The following is a 23,578-nucleotide window of genomic DNA, read 5'->3' as shown; positions in this document are numbered from 1 at the left end:
TAAAATGCTTAATTTTTCTCAAGTGCAATTTCTTGCAAAATAATACAAAGCGGTGTACTATGCATTGACGTACACAAATGGTTGTTCCATGGAAAGTTTACGTATTTCCTTGTTAGCAGTATTAAAATACTTGGCATATTTAAAAGCAGTGACGGTGAGTTCACGACGTATCTTCCTAGTACTCCCTTGTTCATCGAACGTACCGCTAAAAAAGCTGGCAGCACATCTCTGAATTGCTTCAGTGCTTCCCTTATATCCCATTAGGTTGGAATCTCAAACACACTACTAGTACATAAGAATGAGTCGCACTTATGTACTGTAAGCGGTGTCCATCATCACCTACACATTCCTAGAATCCTCGAAAAAATAACGCCCAAATATTTAATTGCTGTGACTGTGTCAATCACCCCATCACTAATACTGTATTTGAACATTATATGATTGTTTCTCCGGTTCATCTGCATAACGCGTTTTTCTACATTTAGAATAAGCCGCGATTCGTCACACCGAAGAGAAATCATGTACCCTCCTCAATGGCGACTCTTTCCCTTACACCACAGAGTCAGTCGAAGAGTGCTGCTCACCTTATTTGTCAGAACGCCTATGTATACAGAGAACAATAGCGGAGCTATCACAGTGTGAAAAACACAAATAATGTTTGGTGCATACAAATACTGTTTTCTGGTGGCGCATTTGCACTAATAAGCCAAAACACTGTGACCACTGCCCACTGCGATGTTGAATGGTGACTGGTGGCCTTGCGGGCACGTGAATCGGCAACGAAAGTATGTAAGCGGAGCAGACACGGACGAGGGATCACGCTAGCGAAAACATGGACTGCAAATGGGGAAATTCATTGAGATTAGCGACTTTGAAAATGGGTAGATTATTATTAGGCAGAGCCTGTGAATGAGTATCTCGAAAACGGTGGAACTGGTCGAACGCTCACGTGCTACTACCTCGAGCGTCGACTGAAAGAAGTAGGACAGTGAAACTACCACTAGGCGCTACACGGTTGGAAGTCCACGACTGTTAACAGAATGTGGGGTTCGGAACCTTGTCTACTCTGTAAAGCTGGTCGGTTAATTGGTTGGCTGATTGATTTGGGGGAAGGAACCAAACAGCGGGGTCATCGGTCCCATCGGATTAGGGATGGATGGGGAAGAAGTCGGCCGTACCCTTTCAAAGGAACCATCCCGGCATTTGGTTGAAGTGATTTAGGGAAATCACGGAAAACCTAAATCTGGATGGCTGGACGGGCGTCTGACTCGTGGTCCTCCCGAATGAGAGTCCAGTGTGCTAACGACTGCGCCACGTGTTTCGGTGCTCTGTCAAGTAAGACGGATGGTAACCTGTGGCGTCTCTGCCGATAAAGCACTATGCCTGATGTCTTCCCCGACGGCGATGTCATCTTTCAGCAGCACAAATGTCTCTGTCTCGGAGCCAGAATCGTGCCACAATGGTTTCAGGAGCATTATTGTGAATTCACGTTGATGTCTCGCCTGATGTAATTCTATGGTAACCATCTGCGTCGCTATCGGGCACCAATACCGGGTACGTAAATCAGCGGCCCGTTATTTACGCGAATTGTTACACGACTGCGTTAACATCTAATGCCACATACGTCCCCCTGATACGCGGAATCAGTGATGTATTCCGCTCCAAAGACGGACACAAAAGCTGTGGTGGTCGTAGTGTTTTGGATCATCAATGTATTATGTAAAGTGAAGGTGGATTGAAAGGAAGGGAAGGGAAGGGAAGGGAAGGGTGCCGGACCGAGTTTCGAATCCTGTATCTCCTACTTACTGGGCACTTGCGGTAACCACTACGCCTCCCGGGCTCACTGTTAATCGGGATTGCGTAGACTATCTCAATACGTTCTTACCTAGCGCCACCCATTTGCACGGAATGGATTCATTGTCCATCGAGGCAAATCAATTACGTGAGTGCGTAGTGTGTGTTATGCAGCGGGAATCTAAAATTAGCGAGCATGGGGGACATGGACGCCGACTGCGGACAGGTAGCGCGAGGTGGGGATGGGGGACGGTTTGGGTGCGTACCGAGATACCCGCAATTGCGCGGACTAACTCTGTGTACCGTTGTCGGAGGTGTTAACCCAACTGCCTATTAAGCAGGAGATCCCGGGTTCGAAACCCTATCCGGCACACATTTTCACTCGCCGCCGCTGGTTCCGCATAAAGTCCCGACGCAGCTGACATTCCGTTTTTTTCTCCTCACTCCACTTTCACTTTAGATATTATCATTATCTTTTGTGGTTTTGGCTCTCGAGGAAGCATGCGCTCCCATTCATTAACTGACACAGACTGTCCCCAGCAGATTTCAAATCTCATTAAGGTGGAAGGTGGATACATCTCCATTAAAGTTAGTAACATACCTGCCAACTTTCAAAAACCAAAAGCCGGGAGAGTCAGTTTTAAAAATTGGGAGGCATGAGTGACCGAAAATCGTGGCTCATTTTCGGTAAATATAACCTCGAGACAACTGATGTGTGTCCGCAGCTCGTGGTCGTGCGGTAGCGTTCTCGCTTCCCACGCCCGGGTTCCCGGGTTCGATTCCCGGCGGGGTCAGCGATTTTCTCTGCCTCGTGATGACTGGGTGTTGTGTGATGTCCTTAGGTTAGTTAGGTTTAAGTAGTTCTAAGTTCTAGGGTACTGATGACCATAGATGTTAAGTCCCATAATGCTCAGAGCCATTTGAACCATTTTGAACAACTGATGTGTCTTTCCCTATTATGCCACAAAGCCGTTTAACGGCTCGAGAAAACGCGAACTCTAGAACCACCGCCGGCCGCTGTAGACGAGCGGTTCTAGGCACTTCAATCCGGAACCGCGATGCTGCTACGGTCGCAGGTTCGAATCCTGCCTCGGGCATGGATGTGTGCGATGTCCTTAGGTTAGTTAGGTTTAAGTAGTTCTAGGTCTACGGGGCTGATGACCTCAGATGTTAAGTCCCATAGTGTTTAGAGCCATTTGTTTTGAGAACCACCCAAAAAGTTGATTCGTAAAGTAAGGGAAGGGCAGGGCAACCACTTACCTATACAGTAGCGAACTGGTGCTTGATGCACAGAAACACGTATTAGAAAACAGTTAACCTAACATTTATTTTCACTCTAACACTTCGTCCATAAATTTTCATCATCTTATTTTCAACTTTAACTCGGTGCAACGGCCGTACTAAAACTCCCTGTTCTCGGGCGGCTGCCCCGTTTCGAACATTTAATTACAGTAATTTTTACATTTTCTCCGTTATCCACTCATGCTGCTTAACTTGACTGTTTGGCTATCACCTCTGTTTATTTACGACCGCATTGTACGATCGCGCATGTTTCTTACTGTCGCGCCTGTCAATTTGTGAGCGAATGTATCGATTTATAAACGCTTCTATTATGTCCTGCTTCTTTAAAAAAATTTACTGACCTCCTATATAATTTCCTACTTACCTCTCAGTACAGTACCCACCATTTATTTCCGTTATAACACTTTGATCACAAGTTTTAATTTCTCACTTTCAACTTTTTTAACTTGAGCTGTTTTCTATTACGGGTTTCTGTGCGTCATGGCCGGCCGAAGTGGCCGTGCGGTTAAAGGCGCTGCAGTCTGGAACCGCAAGACCGCTACGGTCGCAGGTTCGAATCCTGCCTCGGGCATGGATGTTTGTGATGTCCTTAGGTTAGTTACGTTTAACTAGTTCTAAGTTCTAGGGGACTAATGACCTCAGCAGTTGAGTCCCATAGTACTCAGAGCCATTTGAACCATTTGTGCGTCATGCTTTAGGTATTATTTTACATATATTTCCATCCAGGAATTTCTATTATTGTTATACAAAATATTCATTCCATAACCCTTATCTCTAGCCTATCATTGATTCAGATAACAAAATAATAAAAATAATAATCTTAACCATTCACTCGAAGGATTTATAACGCTTCTAACAACGTCGAATAATAAGTGACTTCCCTTAAAGTACAACGACAACACAATGACGTTAAGTCCAAACATAGCACAACAGTGAGCAATACGATTATACATTCTACAAAATGCGGGTACGGAAAAACAACAATCGATATACATGTCGCGCTCCACTTCCTGTTTTCTATGAACTTAGAAATGTATAATGATTGAAAACAACTATCGAGCTAAGGAATCCGATCACTGGCCAAAAATACTGAAATGGTGGATCATCAAAACGAATGCACTAAGCGCGGCCACCCTGCCAATGGAAACAAGTTTCAGTCGGACACATTGTTTCCTGCAGTGTTTCGCAATATTTTCAACTTTGTTTTTTTTCTGTCACCCTTTCTGTCCACATTGTAAGCAAACATGTGTCAGTATATTCAGATCGTCTGCAACGCTATTTGTAGTATTTTTTTTTTTTTATGTCCGCTATGCCATGTCGACAGACTAGGAAACTGTAATATGCCCTGCTTCATATTAATACTCGAAGGTTAACTCAAACAAAATGAAAGACCGTCGTCGTTTTTCCTTTCTTCCTTTCTTTATTTTTTGGCCTGAAGGCCATACTGCCCCCTCTCAGTGTTTTTTTACTTTTACAGAAGAAGGTTGCGTTTATCAAAGAATTTCGTAATTAGTTTTAAGACCACGATGTTATTTCGATGACGGTAATTTGGTGTAGTAGTTAGTGAAGGATTATGACATCGGATTAGTTGCTACAAGGTATGAAATCGATTTGCTGGTGAAGGAAAAGATACTACAGAACTGGTGGGAATAAATGGCTACGTGAACCAAATATGTAAGACAGCTCTGGTTTCCATGATTTCAATTGGGTATCATCAACCGATTTTGAACTTCTAGCCAATTTCCAGAATGAGATTTTCACTCTGCCAGGAAGTTTCATAACAGCGCAGAGTAAAAATCTCATTCTGGAAACATCCCCCAGGCTGTGGCTAAGCCATGTCTCCGCAATATCCTTTCTATCAGGAGGGCTAGTTCTGCAAGGTTCGCAGGAGAGCTTCTGTGAAGTTTGGAAGGTAGGAGACTAGATACTGGCAGAAGTAAAGCTGTGAGGACGGGGCGTGAGTCGTGCTTGGGTAGCTCAGTTGGTAGAGCACTTGCCCGCGAAAGGCAAAGGTCCCGAGTTCGAGTATCGGCCCGGCACACAGTTTTAATCTGCCAGAAAGTTTCAATTCTATTCTTGTACTTTTTCTCTGAGTATTCGTCAAATATCAAGTTTTTCAACTGCCTGTTAAAATAAAACGGGTGGTTGACGCTGTACTCTATATCCTTGTAATTGCGCTAATCTTTCCATGTATGCAAGCTTGCTACACACAGATCTCCAAGTTCTATATTCAAGTCCTTCGCTACCATTGAAATTTTTCCTTGAAACTATTCCTTTTGTACAAAGTTAACCGTTCCTGGATGCCTTAGCACGAGCCTGATTAATCTTTCCTTCTTTCACTTAAACGAGTTTCTTTTTTCACCAAGTTTCCTGTCCACCGAATGCACCACAGTGCAAGTTTTACTTACAAAACTGCTGTCCGTATGATGTTAATTTTGAGGAACGTGCATTCTTTTTGTCCCTCATCTCTTCATATCACACTTGGATGGGCTCCAGTGCGTTGTATTCTTTCCTAAATACAATTCCATCTATAACTGCGTATTCCTCAATTTTTATGTTCCTCACATAGTCTACAGGTGTACCCTGCATTTCAAACTTAAGTGTTTCAAAGAGGTTCACAGAACCACTTTCAGATAAGATTGAAGTCCAGTACGTTCGGAGTACCTACGGTTATTGAGTAGTGAGTGAACAGGTCGTGGCAGTCCGGCTGGAAAATGACGTTCAAGTCTAATGAGCCACCGAGACGCCCTATTCGTCCACGAGACTAAGTGGGCCATAGACACGGGTTCCCAGGTAGATGCCGTGTTTCTTGACTTCCGCAAGGCGTTCGATACAGTTCCCCACAGTCGTTTAATGAACAAAGTAAGAGCATATGGACTATCAGACCAATTGTGTGATTGGATTGAAGAGTTCCTAGATAACAGAACGCAGCATGTCATTCTCAATGGAGAGAAGTCTTCCGAAGTAAGAGTGATTTCAGGTGTGCCGCAGGGGACTGTCGTAGGACCGTTGCTATTCACAATATACATAAATGACCTTGTGGATGACATCGGAAGTTCACTGAGGTTTTTGCAGATGATGCTGTGGTATATCGAGAGGTTGTAACAATGGAAAATTGTACTGAAATGCAGGAGGATCTGCAGCGAATTGACGCATGGTGCAGGGAATGGCAATTGAATCTCAATGTAGACAAGTGTAATGTGCTGCGAATACACAGAAAGGAAGATCCCTTATCATTTAGCTACAATATAGCAGGTCAGCAACTGGATGCAGTTAATTCCATAAATTATCTGGGAGTACGCATTAGGAGTGATTTAAAATGGAATGTTCATATAAAGTTGATCGTCGGTAAAGCAGATGCCAGACAGACTCATTGGAAGAATCCTAAGGAAATGCAATCCGAAAACAAAGGAACTAGGTTGCAGTACGCTTGTTCGCCCACTGCTTTAATACTGCTCAGCAGTGTGGGATCCGTACCAGATAGGGTTGATAGAAGAGATAGAGAAGATCCAACGGAGAGCAGCGCGCTTCGTTACAGGATCGTTTAGTAATCGCGAAAGCTTTACGGAGATGATAGATAAACTCCGGTGGAAGACTCTGCAGGAGAGACGCTCAGTAGCTCGGTAGGGGCTTTTGTTGAAGTTTCGAGAACATACCTTCACCGAGGAGGAGGAGGAGATTAGTGTTTAACGTCCCGTCGACAACGAGGTCATTAGAGACGGAGCGCAAGCTCGGGGGAGGGAAGGATGGGGAAGGAAATCGGCCGTGCCCTTTCAAAGGAACCATCCCGGCATTTGCCTGAAGCGATTTAGGGAAATCACCTCCGAGGAGTCAAGCGGTATATTGCTCCCTCCTACGTATATCTCGCGAAGAGACCATGAGGATAAAATCAGAAAGATTAGAGCCCACACAGATGCATACCGACAATCCTTCTTTCCACGAACAATACGAGACCGGAATAGAAGGGAGAACCAATAGAGGTACTCAAGGTACCCTCCGCCACACACAGTCAGGTGGCTTGCGGAGTATGGATGTAGATGTAGATTCACCGAATTATTACTCACGAAACGTCAGTGTGGAACGTGTAGCGTCATTTAGGAGCTATTGCTGCTCCTCCAAAAAGCGTCCACAGCCTAGTTTCAGCGAGTACTCGGCGAGTATAGGTATAAAAAAGGGAGTGTCACGACTGGCGGGGACTGCTCGCAGGTGGTCCGGCGGGCGCCTTGTCCAGCGTCGCGGCAGAGCAGGGGCGGGGGACGAACGTGGCAAGGCGGCGGCCGCTAAGGACGGGGCGCAGGAAGGAAGCGAGGAGCGTCGTCAATACGGCAGCCGCTGCGCCGCCTGCTGCCGGCCGCCGGCCAGGGTCCGGCTATCGACCGTGTCCGCCGGACCCTGCCCACCCCCGGCCCGCTCTGCCGGACATTCAGCGCCGGCAAGGCGCAAGGCGCCGCCCAAGACACTGCGCCACGTGCGCCAGCGCGCGTCCGCACAGCGCACCGATATTCCACTACACAGGTGTCCACCTGCCATCATTGTGTCTCGACAACTGCCTTCTGCCGTGGCTTAATATTAGCGGGGAGCGATGGAGGGGGGGGGGGGGGGGGGGAAGTTTCACTAAACCGGCGCCAGAACTATGATGGTAGTTTCGTAAGCGCGCTGCACACCCCCGACAGACATCACGCTAACACTGTGTAACATCGTCTTAATCCTTCATAATGACTTCAGTTCAACGAGGAAGTGTGTTTCTTTGGCTTAGCCACTCACTGATGATTACGTCCATGTCCTGTAGACCTAATAAACTGCTCTAGTGCGACCTTTACTTGAATACTGCTCGACTGTGTGGGCTCCGCACCAGGTCGGATTAAAAGAAGAGATCGAAACAATGCAGAGGCGGTAGGTTCGATCAGCAAGCAGGTATTACGGAGATGATTCATGAACTCAAATGGGAATTCCTGTAGGGAAAGCATTCATTTTAAGTAAACTGAAGGTGAACGGGAGGGGGCGGGGGGAGGGGCCGCGCGGGATTAGCCGAGCGGTCTAGGGCGCCGCAGTCATGGACTGTGCGGCTGGTCCCGGCGGAGATTCGAGTCCTCCCCCGGGTGTGTGTGTGTGTGTGTGTGTGTGTGTGTGTGTGTGTTTGTCCTTAAGATAATTTAGGTTAAGTAGTGTGTAAGCTTAGGGACTGATGACCTTAGCAGTTAAGTCCCATAAGATTTCACGCACATTTGAACATTTTTGAAGGGGGGAGGGGAGGGGAGGGGAGGGGAGGGGAGGGGAGGGGAGGAGAGGGGAGGAGAGAGAGAGAGACAGAGAGAGAGAGAGACAGAGAGAGAGAGAGAGAGAGAGAGAGAGAGAGAGAGAGAGAGAGAGAGAAAGTGGAAAAGAACTAATGATATTAGCTGCATCATGACTTTATGCAGAATCAGCGACCAGTGAAAATGTCTGACCGCTACGGACTCGAACCCCATTACCGTAAGGTAGCGTTAACCACAGCGTCAACCAGACACATTGTTTATCACAAATGTGCAGATTATCTCGACACGCTCCCTGGCTGATCCACACACTCACCTTGAGATTCATACTGGAGGTCGAATGTGAATATGCATCCGCACTAAAGGTTGTGGATTATCGCCCATCGAGGCGTATCAGTTATATGTGAATGCGTGTTGTCTGTTCTTTCGGACAGATCCAAATGAACAGACACTTTGCATTCGTAAAAGAGGTTCTTGCCTGAGGCACTGTTGAAAAAGTTTAGAGGATCGGCGTTAGATGCTGACTGCAGAACGATTGTACCACAGCCTACGTACATTTCGTGTAACGACCACTAAGATGAGACAAATTAGAGCTCATACGGAAGCCTATAGACAGTAGTTCTTACCTCTCTCCATTTGTGAGCGGAATATGAAAGGAAACTACTAGTAGTGGTACAAAGTGTCCTCCGCCATGTACCATACGTTGAGTTGTGGAGTATTTACTCGTATATGTGTAGATGTAACTGTAGATGTAGATGTTGAATGTTCCGTTTCCCGTGGCGTTGAAAAGAGGCCCAGACATTTTATATGGGATTAAAATTGGAGTATGTAGCTGTGATGGGTTGCCCGAGTGTTCATCAAACCAGGCACGTGTGCGCGCAGCCACGTGAGCGCGCCCATTGCTGTCTTGAAAGCCGAAAGCGTCCACAGCACCCTCAGAAGAAAGGCCAACAATTGCTAACCGACAATGCTGAAATGAACGTCCTGGTTTATAAACACGCTAACCTGCGTGAGGGCACTGAAAACACCCCCGAAACGTCACAGATCATCATCTGGGCTGAACTACAGGCCCCATCGCGACTGGTCATATCCACACTACACGCCTCCTGTCAGCTTGTGTCCAGTTTCGGACGACGTGCAGCTTTGTCTGCCGCTGTGGCAAATGGCCTTTTGCGAGGTACTCGGCTGCAGATGTCCATTCTATGCAGTTCCCTTCACAATGTTAGCTCGGAGACTCGTTACGATGGATCCATACTCACTGAAAGCAGCATTTCCTATCAGGCTTGGAACTACTTGTCATTGAGAAGACGTCACATTCGTCTGCTTTGCCTCTCGGTTAGAATCATTCCAACGACCACTGTTCTTTTGCCGTGTTACGAGGCTGTCAATGAATCACATTCCATATAAACATGTGGAACAGTCGGCGTTGATACATCAACAAATCGGATAACTTTATTAACGGTATGATTAGGGGCACGTCCAAACACGATAGCTCCTTCCCGTCATTCTGTCAAGTCGACCCATCTTACTACAATGCCACATAAACACTAACTCACTGCCACGGCTTAGGTCGGCGGGAGATGTTCACATGATCGGCTAGTACCAGCTATACACCATCTACAGCGCTCCAAAGCGTCAGGTGTAGTCTTTAAAAGTAGTGACTTATTTTGAGCTAGTATTTACTGACGTGACAAACAATACGGCAGTAGACCCTAAAGGGGCAAAATGTATCTCATTAAGAAGAACCAGGTATGAAGAAAAAATAATATCTCTGATGTGACCTGTAACAGACGATGGGGAAATGAAAGCCCCTTATGTCATTCTGATGGGAAGAAACTATGCACTTTCCTAAGGGCTTAGCAATTCGCTGCCAAAGAAAGGGCTGGATAACAACGCACTACTGCTTGAATTGCAGACCTGTGGCTGCTTACTACGAAAGCTGTACTAATTGTTTTGGACGCTTTTAAGGGATATCTAAATGCTGAAATCAACGATCAAATTGCTACACCTAAGTCAGAGCTTGTCGTACTACGGAGGAATAACTTCAAAATTACCTCCGAAACATATATTCCGATTGGCTCTTGGAAGAAGACCATACACTTTCAGCGTCTGGTAAGATTAAGAAGCCATTAGTACCCCTCTGTGCGAGTGGATTCCCGATTCTTGGTCCTCTATTTTATCACAATCCATCATTACGAGGTTCTAGAAAAGCTACCTACCGAACGCGCTAAACGGCAGAGTATATCACGTACAGAGGGAACACAACGAAGAAAATAATGGGTGTGAGAATGCGGAAGTGAATATCGGTACTGATAGTAATGAGAACCAATAAGACAAAATATGGTACCGGTGTGTTAGGTTCCAATGTGTTGTTTCATATTTTAATACAAAATGTGTACACTGCATACTTACGTCTTACATGTAAATACAAGTAGACATCTTGTAATTTTTCTCTTCTCAATCAGTGTATGACTGATTTTAGCGCGAAACTGTTTTTTTTTCCCCTCCTTTCTCGAAATTAAGGGGTGCGGCTTATATGCGATGTATACATGTGCGTGTGGAAGTACATTGTACTAGTCCGCTCTATGAAAGAATCTGTATTAAACTGAATTGTTCCAGAATATTGTCAGGGCTTCTGTAGACCAACGCATAGGAATGGGAGACCGGCCTCTCACGATCTCCAAGGTAAAATTTATTTTCAGATGAAGTAATTTAAGAAAAGGATCCTATTCACTGTGTGAATATATCACAAATGTGTCAGGGCCTGTTGACCAAAATGCTCCATCAAAGTGGCGACGAGGGGGAACCAAAAGCAAAACCATCAGATTGTCCGTCAAATTCTCCCTTATTTTTTAAAAAGCTCAAACGCAAATAAAATTCTATTAGGCCGCATCAGGAGCAACATTACTCACAATGATCTCCATATTATAGAAGTATGCTACCAGGATTTCGCGCCCAAGTTCATCACAATGTCAGTCGTGGATATCTTTACCGTGTGTAATATTTCTAAAAACGGTCTTGAATCATGCACAAAAATGCTCAGATTATCGACCAAATGCTTCAGTTTCTCAAGTAAATAACTTGATAAAAAGTACGTCCGAGAGTTAACCACGTCCACTTTGATCATTAGTGGTTATCACACTGTTGAATCGCTAGTGACGGACTACCTGAAATAAAAACCAGACGCCGTTTGTTGCTATAGGTTCGTATCAAGAGAGTACACTGATGTGACAAAAGTCATGGGATACCTCCTAACATCGTGTCGGATCTTCTTTAGCCCGGCGTTGAGCAGCAGTTGGACATGGCATTGGCTCAACAAGACATTGGAAGCCGCCTGCAGAAATAATGGACCATATTGCCCCTATAGCCTTACATAATTGCGAAAATGTTGCCAGTCCAGGATTTGAGCACGAACTGCCTCTCGATTATGCCCCACAAATGTTCGGAGAGATTCATGTTGGGCGATGTGGTTGGCTAAATCATTCGCTAGAATTCTCCAGACTGTTCTTCAAACCAATCGCTGACAATTTGGGCCTGATGGTATGACATCGTTTTTTGGGAACATGAAGTCCATGAATGGTTGCAAATGGTTTCCAAGTAGCTGAAAATCCAGAGGAACCCGTTCATTCCATGTAAACACAGCCGACACCATAATGGAGCCGCTATTGGCTTGCACAATGCCTTGATGTCAACTTGGGTCCATTGCTTCGTGGGGTCTGCGCCACAATCAAACCCTAACATCAGCTCTTATCAACTGAAATCGGTACTAATCTGACCAAGTCACGGTATTCTATTTCTCTAGGGTCCACCCTGTATGGTCACAAGCACAGGAGAGGCGCTGCAGAGTTGTCGTGCTGTTAGCCCATATTTCACCGCACTATCCTAAAGGATACGTTCGACGTACGTTCCACACTGATTTCTGCGCAGTTATTTCAAACATTGTTGCTTGTCTGTTAGCACCGACAACTCAAACTCCAATGCTCTCGGTCGTTAAGTGAAGCCCGTCGGCCACTGTGTTGTCCGTTGTGAAAGGGAACGTCTGAAATTTGGTATTTTCGACAAACTCTTGACACTGCGGATTTCTGAATATGGAATTCCCTAACAATTTCGGAAATGGAGTGCGCCAAGCATCTAGCTTCGACTACTATTCCGCGTTCAGTGTCTGTCAATTCCCGACGTGCGGCTGTAATTACGTCGGAAACACTTTTACACGAATTACCAGAGTGCAAATGAAGGGCCGCCAATGCACTGCTATTTTATACCTTGCGTACGCGATACTACCGTCATCCGTACACGTGCATATCGGTATCCCATGACGTTTGTCACTTCGATGTACATGACTTGGTGGAAACGAGTTGACACAAAGCGTGACTGGAATGAATTTGCGCTGGCGACTGGCATCGATTGTTCTGCGACCAGCGAGCACGTCGGCCTTGTAACGATGTGTCGTGGCTGCCCTCTACAACTTGCCTCGTTAAGTACCTCGCCCCGGCGCTGCTCTCCGCGCTGTCCCATTTTGTGAGAATGTTCTTTTCTCACTCCGAAAATTGTTTCTTCCAGACGGTAAACGCCTTATGTTTGTTCCAGCGGCTTCAAATTCTTACCGGCGTTCTGTATTAACAGTGTCATCTTAGTATCTTTTATGCTTTCAGGCTTTTCAGAAGTAATCAATCGTACATTCACATACATTTATTCAAGATCAAATTAGATGTGCATTTCTGCCTCCTACAACGGATAATTTTCTCGCACTTTTCGATGGTCACAGTCTATTCATTCATGTAAGAGATTAACACTGCATGTTTCAAATTATTATCCTTTTTACTTTAAAAATCGTCAGGCAGAATTGTCAAACACCGAAGTACCAGCTGCCAAATTGTATTGTATTCAATGCCTAATCACTCTGCGCATGCAGTTGTTGACTGCCTATTCTTCGTTAGGATCAGCACATACATTTGGTCAATGGGCGAGTAAATTTAAAGATGTTGAGGCGAGAACATCTGACCTGCGTGACAAACAAAGAGTTGGACGTCCTTTGACAGTAACCACCGAGTTTCACAAGTAAAATGTTGACAGACTGATTCAGGACGATCGTCGTATCACTCAGAGAGAAATTGCAAGCACAATCGGCATTTCACAAGAACGTGTGGGTCACAGTATTGCTTTGCTTGGCTATCGGAAGATCTGTGAACGATGGGTACCCTGGATGCTGACTCCTGAAATGAAAGCGTGACGCATTTCTCCATTCAATTGTGACAGGAGACGAAATGTCAGTCTATGGAATATCGACAAAGACTCGCCCCAGAAAAAGAAATTCAAGACGCATCCCCCAGCTGGAAAAATCATGGCCACAGTGTTCTGGGACGCACATGGTGTTATCCATGTTGATTTCCTTGAACGTGGAACAACAATAAACTCAGATACTTACATCACAACGCTGTGAATTCTGAAACGACGGCTATCAAGGGTCCGAAAGGAAAAGGGAAACGTTTTCCTGCAGCATGACACACTTCACGTGCCACCACAGCAGAACGTCAGAGACTGAATTTCACCACCGTACGGCTTCCTCCCATACAGTCCAGATTTAGCACCGTCTGACTTCCATCTGTTCCCGATAATGAAAGATGATCTACGGGGACAACATTATGCTTCTGGTGAAGACATTGAGAGAACTGTGAGACTGTGGATGCGGAAACAGTGTCGACTTCTTCCGTGAAGGCTTCAGAAAACTTGTTCATCGTTGGCAAAAAAAATGGTTCAAATGGCTCTGAGCACTATGCGACTCAACTTCTGAGGTCATCAGTCGCCTAGAACTTAGAACTAATTAAACCTAACTAACCTAAGGACAACACACACACATCCATGCCCGAGGCAGGATTCGAACCTGCGACCGCAGCGGTGACGCGGTTCCAGACTGAAGCGCCTAGAACCGCACGGCCACACCGGCCGGCCTTGCTGCCTTTGGCAGCGACTGTCTTTACTTGTGGTGCGCTCTTGAGGTACCAATTTTTGCATGAGGTCTCGTTCTGCGTACCACACAATAACTGACAATTGGTAGTAAGAGAGAGAACGAATGGCACTCAGGCCTCTTGCGCGCTCTTTGTATTCTTGGTGACATCTTGCACTCTGCATTTGTTTTCTGAGCAAACCTTTTTACTGGTGGTCTGAACACATTGTCAGCAGGAATGCAAAAGTATCCTTAAAGTATATGCTGAAGACAAAGCCTCGGGGGAAAATTGATGTTCATATCGGAAGTGGAGGACTGTCATAAATGATTTATTCATTTCAGAATTCTATATTCTGCAAAGTACTACATGTACAAATATGACTGATGAATGAATACGTAAACTCACCGAATTTGCATTGTGCCCACCAGTTGGCATTAAGATTGCTGTGCCTTGACCATATGGCGTTTTTGTGCGTTCGAATATCCAAGATGTTTATCTGTTACATCAGTGCAGTGTGAATTGGGAAGTAATCATGGAAAAGAAACGCTACGTAAACAGAGAATTTTCGGTTTACACCGACAACTGGGGACGCTCGTTGTCTAGGTAAACAGAAAAGTTGGTACCGATCGACCAGGTGTACCAGATGCAACCGTGAGTAGGGTAAGAAGATTAAGAGTACCTCTTGCCTTGATATGTTGCAATTGTAGTTGCTTCCACGACTTACTGCTGATTCCGAGAATTTCTATGTTTAAAGATCGACATAACTTACGATCATCATAAAAATATCACCCCTGTCAGACAGGTCGTTTTTCGTATTTGTGCATAAAATGCAAAATTAATCTTTTTCTACTTCAGCGTATACAAAGTGCTTCTTCGTTATCGGCATAGGCATGCATACATTTGTTGCTTCCTCTCTATATGAAATGGCACTGTTGAATGCTCGATTATCGGTCTCGCAAACCAATATTCGTATTTCTGTGTAGCTCATGGTATATAAGTTGATGCATTTTATCAAAATAGTTCAATGATGTTAGTGTTAAAGTAATCTTCGACTCAGTTCCATGAGTTTGCGACTCCCAGAGGTATGGTTAGCAGGGACCTCTGACTCGCTATTCGGACAGGTGACGTTTCTACAATCCGCAATTACCTCCTCGCTGGACGGTGGGAGCAGCGCGCTTGGTGCTTAACGACCCGTTACAGGACACGGAACACTTACTGAGGAAGTGGCAGAATAAATGGACCGCATCCTACGACGACAATGAAATATACGTCCGCAATCATTTCCTGGAACTTCGGAATCACCACCTTCTCTCCTGTCTCACTACGAACGTAGTTCTCAGATATTTGACGTGTTTCAACTTACCTCCCTTCAGGACAGCGCCAATGAGTTAAAACGACACTATTGTCTTACCAATATCAGTTCTCTTAGATTAGTCTTTACGACAGCTGAAGACGTGCTTGGAAAGGGAAGTCTACTGGAGCCACGAGCACCTCCTGAATTACAAAGCGTCTTTTCACATAAGAATGTTTTACCTCCCGCCAAACGTTTTTAATTGCACAATGTAAATTCCTCGCCCTTCAATTCGACACCCATGTTCTCATTTACGAAAGAACAATGACATATACTACACACTATGACCACCGACCTACGATCAATATAGACCAGTCCAGGCGATAACAGCGTCACCTGGCGAGGAGTGACTGCTACACACACACACACACACACACACACACACACACACACACACACACGTACACGGTGCATGAAGTATCAGTGAGCATACTCATTTTACTAAGGTTTGAAACTCCTCTTGATGTTTCCAGAATGAGATTTTCACTCTGCAGCGGAGTGTGCGCTGATATGAAACTTCCTCTTGATGTTATTGCGTGTTTGGGATCTGAAATTGGGTTGTTTTGAAAATCAACCTTATGCAAACATAATTTGTTTATTTTTTATCTAACCAGACATGTTTCTACACCTATGTGTCATCTTCTGTGTGTCAAATTTTTATTTCTTAAAATTACATCGCTAAATTAACTGCATTATTATACACTGGTTTTTGTGCTCTTTTTCGTCGTTTTTTTGACAGCATGTCATCTGCAAAATATTTTCGTCCTGTTGCGTGTCTGGTTGGTGTCTCGATCAATGGCTATTCAATGTATTGTTTCCACACAGTTTTTCACACAATTTGTGCTCAGTAGTTCACTTCACATGCTCTTACACAAAATGTGGCGAAATGTGATCTGAGCAGACCCTTCTGACACGCTCTTGGAAGAGCGTAACACCAGTGTACGCGTGCTAAGGCTTCTGACCAATCAACGTGTTTGCGTTGGTTTACACCAGGTGATCGGGAGATGAACAGAGTACAGACGAGACCCCCCCCCCCAGCTTTAGATGCAGCCTCAAGAAAAGCTACTAGCTGGTGCGGAAGAAGGAATGAAAATAAGCGAGATCTATGAACTAACTACAGCGCATTTCACACACACACACACACACACACACACACACACACACACACACACACACACACACACACACACACACGAAATGGCCGCTAGGAGAGATATGTTTCGAGTGTGGTCTAATAACGGGAATCACTAATTCACACAATGTGGGCCGATACTGGGCTTATACTTGTTTTTACGAGCTTGTGCGAGTGCGAGTGTTGGCCGTGTGTTTTTGCCTCATTTGTCTTAATACTAGCACATAAGCACACCGGACAAAGAAACTGCCACACTTGGAGACTTCACGTTAATACCGGGGAACACCGCCACTAGCCTTCATAATGGCTTCAGTTCAGCCAGGAAGGGAGTAACAAGTTTCTTCAGGTATGCCGTATCCAGGAGAAGCGATTAACTGATGAACCGATCAATCAAATTGAGCGGATGTTGACTCCTCCACTGTTCCAAATGGGCCCCAATATTTTGTACAAGATTTAACACGCCAATCAAGGTGCGATAAGATGTTTGCGTTACCTTCAAATCAGGAACTATGCAAACTGCCCTGTGAACAAGGGTGTTTTCGTCTTTTGAAAACTGATACTGATCATGAAGGTTTAGAAGAAAAGTTAGTTAACACTTGGTTGGAATAACTATTCTGGTCCATGAACATGGTCTAGTGATTAGGCCAGAGTCTTGGTACGAAAAATACCCACAACATTCCAGAACCACATCCGGCCTGAAGTATGTCCTACAAACACTGTGGGTTAACAAGACAATCGGCCAACGGTGCAATCGACGCTTGCATGACATGGCTCGAATAGCGGAAAACGGGCGAGTGGCCGGACCACACTACACGCCTATACTGTTCATTTCGTGTGACGTTTGGTCCAATACAGATGTGCGGCTTAGATGCAATGGCCGTTTATGGGGTACCCGACTCCAAATATCCATTGCATTCAGTTCCCTTCGCAGTGTTCGCTCGGAAGCGGGTTGAGAGGAACCTGCACTCACTGACAGCAGCAGTTTGGTTTGAAAATAATTCTAATTTACACGGCCCCAGTCCCTATAGGTGAAGATCTTTTTACGGTCACCGTTCTGACACCGTGATAAATGGCTGCAAACGGCACGCTATTTAGGGTGTAAAAAGAACTAAGTAAACACAATATTAGAGTATTCAGATGAGATAAACACTTTTCCTGTGACAAAAATTTCACAATTGCACCGTTTCCCCGCCAGAGATCCATGAGGGTTTTAACGATAGGGATGTACAGAGACTGTTCAAACTGCCATTGTTAGGGGCGTTGTTGAAAATATCGTCCGTTTACGTTGATGCACATCTGGCACCTCCGTGTTAATCATTGTCTTAACGCGCTCAAAAGAACCATGTGTTTCACGGGCAACCAGCTCTTCTGGAGTGGCTGTTATGAGGTGTTTACTCTATCGGTTAGGAACATTTTACAGCCACTGTTCTGAAGCCGTGTTACACAGCTGCGAATTGTATACTTTCCGTGTAGCCACGTTAGACAGTCCGCAGTGATCCACCAACAAATTGGGCAAGATCATTCACGGTGTGGGCATGAGTGCATCATTCTGTCACGTCTCTACGTCGACCCATATTATTCCGCAACCGACTGGCACAAACACACCACTTCAGTGCAGTGACCTGAATCCGTATCGACAGGGCACAAGCCCGCCTAGTGCGAGTTCTGCGCCATCTACAGCACCACAGAGACCAGTGTGCTCTTTTAAAGGCGGATGACATATTGACGGATGAGCTTATACTTTTCTTCTGTGTGTTCCTGACACAAAATAAATAAATCAGACATGAGTAAAAAGGATGACTGGGGACAGAGAAGGTCTCTCACTACAAGAAAAATTTTAATACATACGAGGGGCGTTCAGGAATCAAGCAACACCTTTTTTTCTGAAAGCAGGTTGGTTTTATTCAGGGTTCCATCACACTATATTACACTACTGGCCATGAAAATTGCTACACCAAGAAGAAATGCAGATGATAAACGGGTATTCATTGGACAAATATATTACACTAGAACTGACATGTGATTACATTTTCACACAATTTGGGTGCATAGAGCCTGAGAAATCAGTACCCAGAACCACCACCTCTGGCCGTAATAACGGCCTTGATACGCCTGGGCATTGAGTCAAACAGAGCTTGGGTGGCGTGTACAAGTACAGCTGCCCATGCAGCTGCAACACGATACCACAGTTCATCAAGAGTAGTGGCTGGCGTATTGTGAGGAGCCAGTTGCTCGGCCACCATTGACCAGACATTTTCAATTGGTGAGAGATCTGGAGAATGTGCTGGCCAGGGCAGCACTCGAACATTTTCTGTATACAGAAAGGCCCGTACAGGACCTGCAACATGCGGTCGTGCATTATCCTGTGCTGAAATGTAGGGTTTCGCAGGGATCGAATGACGGGTAGAGCCACGGGTCGTAACACATCTGAAATCTAACGTCCACTGTTCAAAGTGCCGCCAATGCGAACAAGAGGTGACCGAGACGTGTAACCAATGGCATCCCATACCACCACGCCGGGTGATACACCAGTATGGCGATGACGAATACACGCTTCCAATGTGCGTTCACCGCGATGTCGGCAAACACGGATGCGACCATCATGATGCTGTAAACAGAACCTGCATTCATCCGAAAAAATGACGTTTTGCCATTCCTGCACCCAAGTTCGTCGTTGAGTACACCATCGCAGGCGCTCCTGTCTGTGATGCAGCGTCAAGGGTAACCGCAGCCATGGTCTTCGAGCTGATAGTCCACGCTGCTGCAAACGTCGTCGAACTGTTCGTGCAGATGGATGCTGTCTTGCAAACGTCCCCATCTGTTGACTCAGGGATCGAGACGTGGCTGTACGATCCGTTACAGCCATGCGGATAAGATGCCTGCCATCTCGACTGCTAGTGATACGAGGCCGTTGGGATCCAGCACGACGTTCCGTATTACCCTCATGAACCCACCGATTCCATATTCTGCTAACAGTCATTGGATCTCGACCAACGCGAGCAGTAATGTCGCGATACGATAAACCGCAATCGCGGTAGGCTACAATCCGACCTTTATCAAAGTCGGAAACGTGATGGTACGCATTTCTCCTCCTTACACGAGGCATCGCAACAACGTTTCACCAGGCAACGCCAGTCAACTGCTGTTTGTGTATGAGAAATCGGTTGGAAACTTTCCTCATGTCAGCACGTTGTAGGTGTCGTCATCGGCGCCAACCTTGTGTGAATGCTCTGAAAAGCTAATCATTTGCAAATCACAGCATCTTCTTCCTGTCAGTTAAATTTCGCGTCTGTAGCACGTCATCTTCTTGGTGTAGCAGTTTTAATGGCCAGTAGTGTATATATTACCCACTATTTTGGCTACATAACCCTATTTTTCAACATTATCTCCGTTCAATGCATCGGCTATACGCCACTCTACTAGGAAAGCCTGTATACCCGGACGGTACCACGCTACCGGTCGACGTCGGAGCCAACGTCTTGCTGCATCAATAACCTCCCCATCATCCTTGTAGTGCTTCCCGTGGCGTGCATCCTTCATTGGGACAAACAGCTGGAAGTCGGAAGGCTCGAGATACGAGCTATAGGGTGGACGAGGAAGAACAGTGCAACGAAGTTTTTGAGCTCCTCTCGAAAGCGCCGACTTGCGTGACTCCTTGTGTTGTCATGTAGAAGTTCGTTTGCATTTTTGTGACGACGAACTACGCTGAAATCGTTTCTGTAATTTCCTAAGGATAGCACAAAACACTTCAGAGCTTATCGTTGCACCATGAGGGAGGACAGCAAACAGAGTAACTCCTTCAGAGTCCCATAAGACGGTCGCCATGGCTCTATCAGCTGAGGGTGCGGCTTTGGACTTTTTCTTCGGAGGAGAGATGGTGTGGCGCAATTCCAAGGATTGCAGTTTCGTTTTTGTTTCGATGTGATGAATCCATGTTTCACCGCCTGTGACTATTTTAAATTGTCACGATCAACATCGTAACGCGCAACCAGTTCCGCACAGACGGACCTTCGTTGCTGTTTACGGTCTTCTGTTGGGCGGCAAGGCACCCAATGCGCACACACGTTTGTGCACTTCAACAGGTGAACGAGTGTGTCACTGCTACCAACAGAGACGTCCAGGTTAGCAGTGAGTTCTTGGATTACGATCCACCGATCGCCTGGAATGAGTGTGTCCGCACGTTCCAACATTGCAGGAGTCACAGCTGTGTGTGGCCGCCGCCACGCAGGAGATCCTACAGGTCTAAGCGACCCTTTCTAGATGATGACAGACGACTCGTCAAACGACTCACCATGGTGACCGTAGACATTCTGCAAGAGCCTGTGAATATCTGTGACGCTCTTGGTTTTCCGAAAAAGAATGACAGCTCTCTGCTGACCTCCGTTATAGAAACCTTTTTGAAAGCTACAATAGCACACCGCCACCTATCGGATCTGAGCTGAAGCGGGAATACTGCACAATGTCCGACAGCAAATTCCGTATTTTTTCAATCGAAACTAGCCGAGGAAAAAATGTGTCGCATTACTTATTGAACGGCTCTCGCACAAAGGGTTCGTCTAAAACGGTGGCACTATGGGCTGTAAGTTGAGGAAAATAATGACAAGTGATAGGAGGCAAGCAAAAGCAGGCAGTAGACTGCGACATACCGTACATCTTGCCCTCGTCGGAGAGGATGATTTTGCGGCGTCCGCAGGGCGGGTAGATGGCGAGCGCCTCCTGGAAGCTCTGCTCGATGTCGGGGCTCCAGACGCCCTCCGCGTCCGCCGCCGACAGGTCCTTGTCATCCTGCAACACCGGCAGCTCGTCATCCGCGGCGCACTGCTGCAACGCGCGCAGCATTTTGTACACATTGCGAACACTCACCGCAGTACCGACGGCGCAAAACAGCACACCGAGGAACTCTTATCATCTTCGTGGCCATCAGCCTAATGCCACATGGAAGAAAAGTGTTAATGAGTGTGCTGACCAGGAGAATATAAGCAAAAAAGGTACCTTTACAGACGAACAATATGCTTTTAGAACAAGACGAAGAGACGCAAAGATACAAAGCATTATTAAGATCAATATATCGAGAAGAGCAGAGAAGTTCACACTTTCTATGTTCGCCTGGAAAAAGCGTTCGATCGAGTACAATTTTAGCTAGAGAGAAAGGAGGCTAATTATGAACCTACACAAGGAGCAGAGAATCAAGGAACAAATTGGAAAATAGATCATGAGTGAAAGCATAGTAAGCGGATAAATCCTGTCTCTTATTTTGTTTAGTATAGGCTGATGAGCCACCGCATTATGTCCACCTATTTAACGCTGTGTTGGTCCACCAGCGACAATGCGTGGCATCATTTCCACCAGTCATGAGTAGGTTTCCGGAGGTATGGTGGCACCAGCTGTCTAAGCACATCTTAACGACGTAGCACAATGCTAGTAAAATCACAAATGTTTCGGAGCACACTGTTGAACATGGGGATGCATAGCAGATGACACCCTAAGTGCTCCGATTTTATCCGACGATATCGTCATTTACGACTGCATTGAGGGCGGGATCATCGAGACTGGATCGTGGATCAATTGAAATGTGTCGCCTGGTCAGATGAAACACGTTTCTTGTCACACCACGTCGATGGTCATGTGCGGATACTTCATCATCCAGGCGAAAGACTGCTTGAGACATGTCAGGAGAGAGGCCGGTGCGGGCAGTATGTGCTATGGGAGACATTTCACCTAGGCTTCCACGACACCTGTGGTAGTAACTGAAGTTACCACGACGGCTGTGGACTGTGTGAACATTATTGCACACTATCTGCACCCCTTCATGCTTGAGATGTCTTCTCAGATCGTGATGGTATCTTCTAGCACGATAGCTGCCCGTTTCCCAAGGCCAGACTAGTGCTAAGTGATCTGAAGAGCATGAGAGGAAGTCATGTTTATGTGTCGGTCACCAAATTCATCTGATTTGGATCCGATGGAATACAACTGGGACGCGAACCGGTGTCAGCAGTGAACGCACATACCACCGACAAGCGTTTCCTTTTCATCTTATTATGTTCTTGCTATGTAACTGATGTTCGTAGTGATCTATTTTAAATATATCTGATAAAATGTTTCATTACCTCTAAACCAGTGAACACTTTCGAAAAGTGACGCCGAGCAGCCTGCTCACTGGCCTGATGCAGCCAATTAAAGAAAACGTACTGATGTGGATCCTACTAAAATAATGTAGTCCCTACGAGAAACCTTCCCAGTGAATATCTCATTGATAGAAGGTAAGGCCATAACAGGACAGTAATTTGCGGGGAATTGCATGGTCTACGCGTAGACATCTGTTGGCGCAAATTTCCAGGAACCTACTACCAAGCAATTGTCGATTCCATGCCACACAGGATTGCTCTGTACTGCGTTGACGCTTGGAGCAATACGCTATTAAGTTTCGGTTTATTGGTTAGTACTTGACACCCGCCGTCGGATGAAAACCTTTTCCGTGAATTGCTATTTTCAGCTGCATGTATCCCAGTTGCTCCTGTACGTTTTCTAATAGCATTTACACACGATCCATCGGGTCGTCACTTTGGTATTTTGTTACCTCTTGAAATCCGGCAAAGAAATTCCTTAGTCCATCCAAGATCTATTCCTGAGGTGAACGTCCCACCCTCCCTCATTTAATTTTCATTACAGTCATCATTATATACGTCTTCCGATAAGAAAGACCCGTCGACTATGGCTTCATTACAGACGTTTTTCGGTAAGACAATTAGGGAAACCAGAGAAACTCTACGTCTGAATGGGCGTTTGAACCAACCTCCCGAAT

At 45.7% G+C, this 23,578-nt stretch overlaps 1 protein-coding gene across 10 annotated transcripts in view; it reads right to left on the bottom strand.

Annotated features, from left to right (window-relative positions):
- The window catches only part of LOC126199361 (transcriptional enhancer factor TEF-1), an 835,913-nt gene that overhangs the window by 57,040 nt on the left and 755,295 nt on the right, over window positions 1–23,578 (bottom strand). For all 10 annotated transcript variants that reach the window (XM_049936232.1, XM_049936230.1, XM_049936227.1 and 7 more), the window contains one exon: window positions 21,423–21,561. In XM_049936232.1, coding sequence (XP_049792189.1) covers window positions 21,423–21,561 — 139 coding nt within the window. The remainder of the gene's footprint in view (window positions 1–21,422; window positions 21,562–23,578) is intronic.

Source organism: Schistocerca nitens, chromosome 8, assembly GCF_023898315.1.
Source record: "Schistocerca nitens isolate TAMUIC-IGC-003100 chromosome 8, iqSchNite1.1, whole genome shotgun sequence".
NCBI lineage: Eukaryota > Metazoa > Arthropoda > Insecta > Orthoptera > Acrididae > Schistocerca > Schistocerca nitens.
Note: the sequence above shows the minus strand (reverse complement) of the source record. Positions and strands in the feature narration are given on the sequence as shown.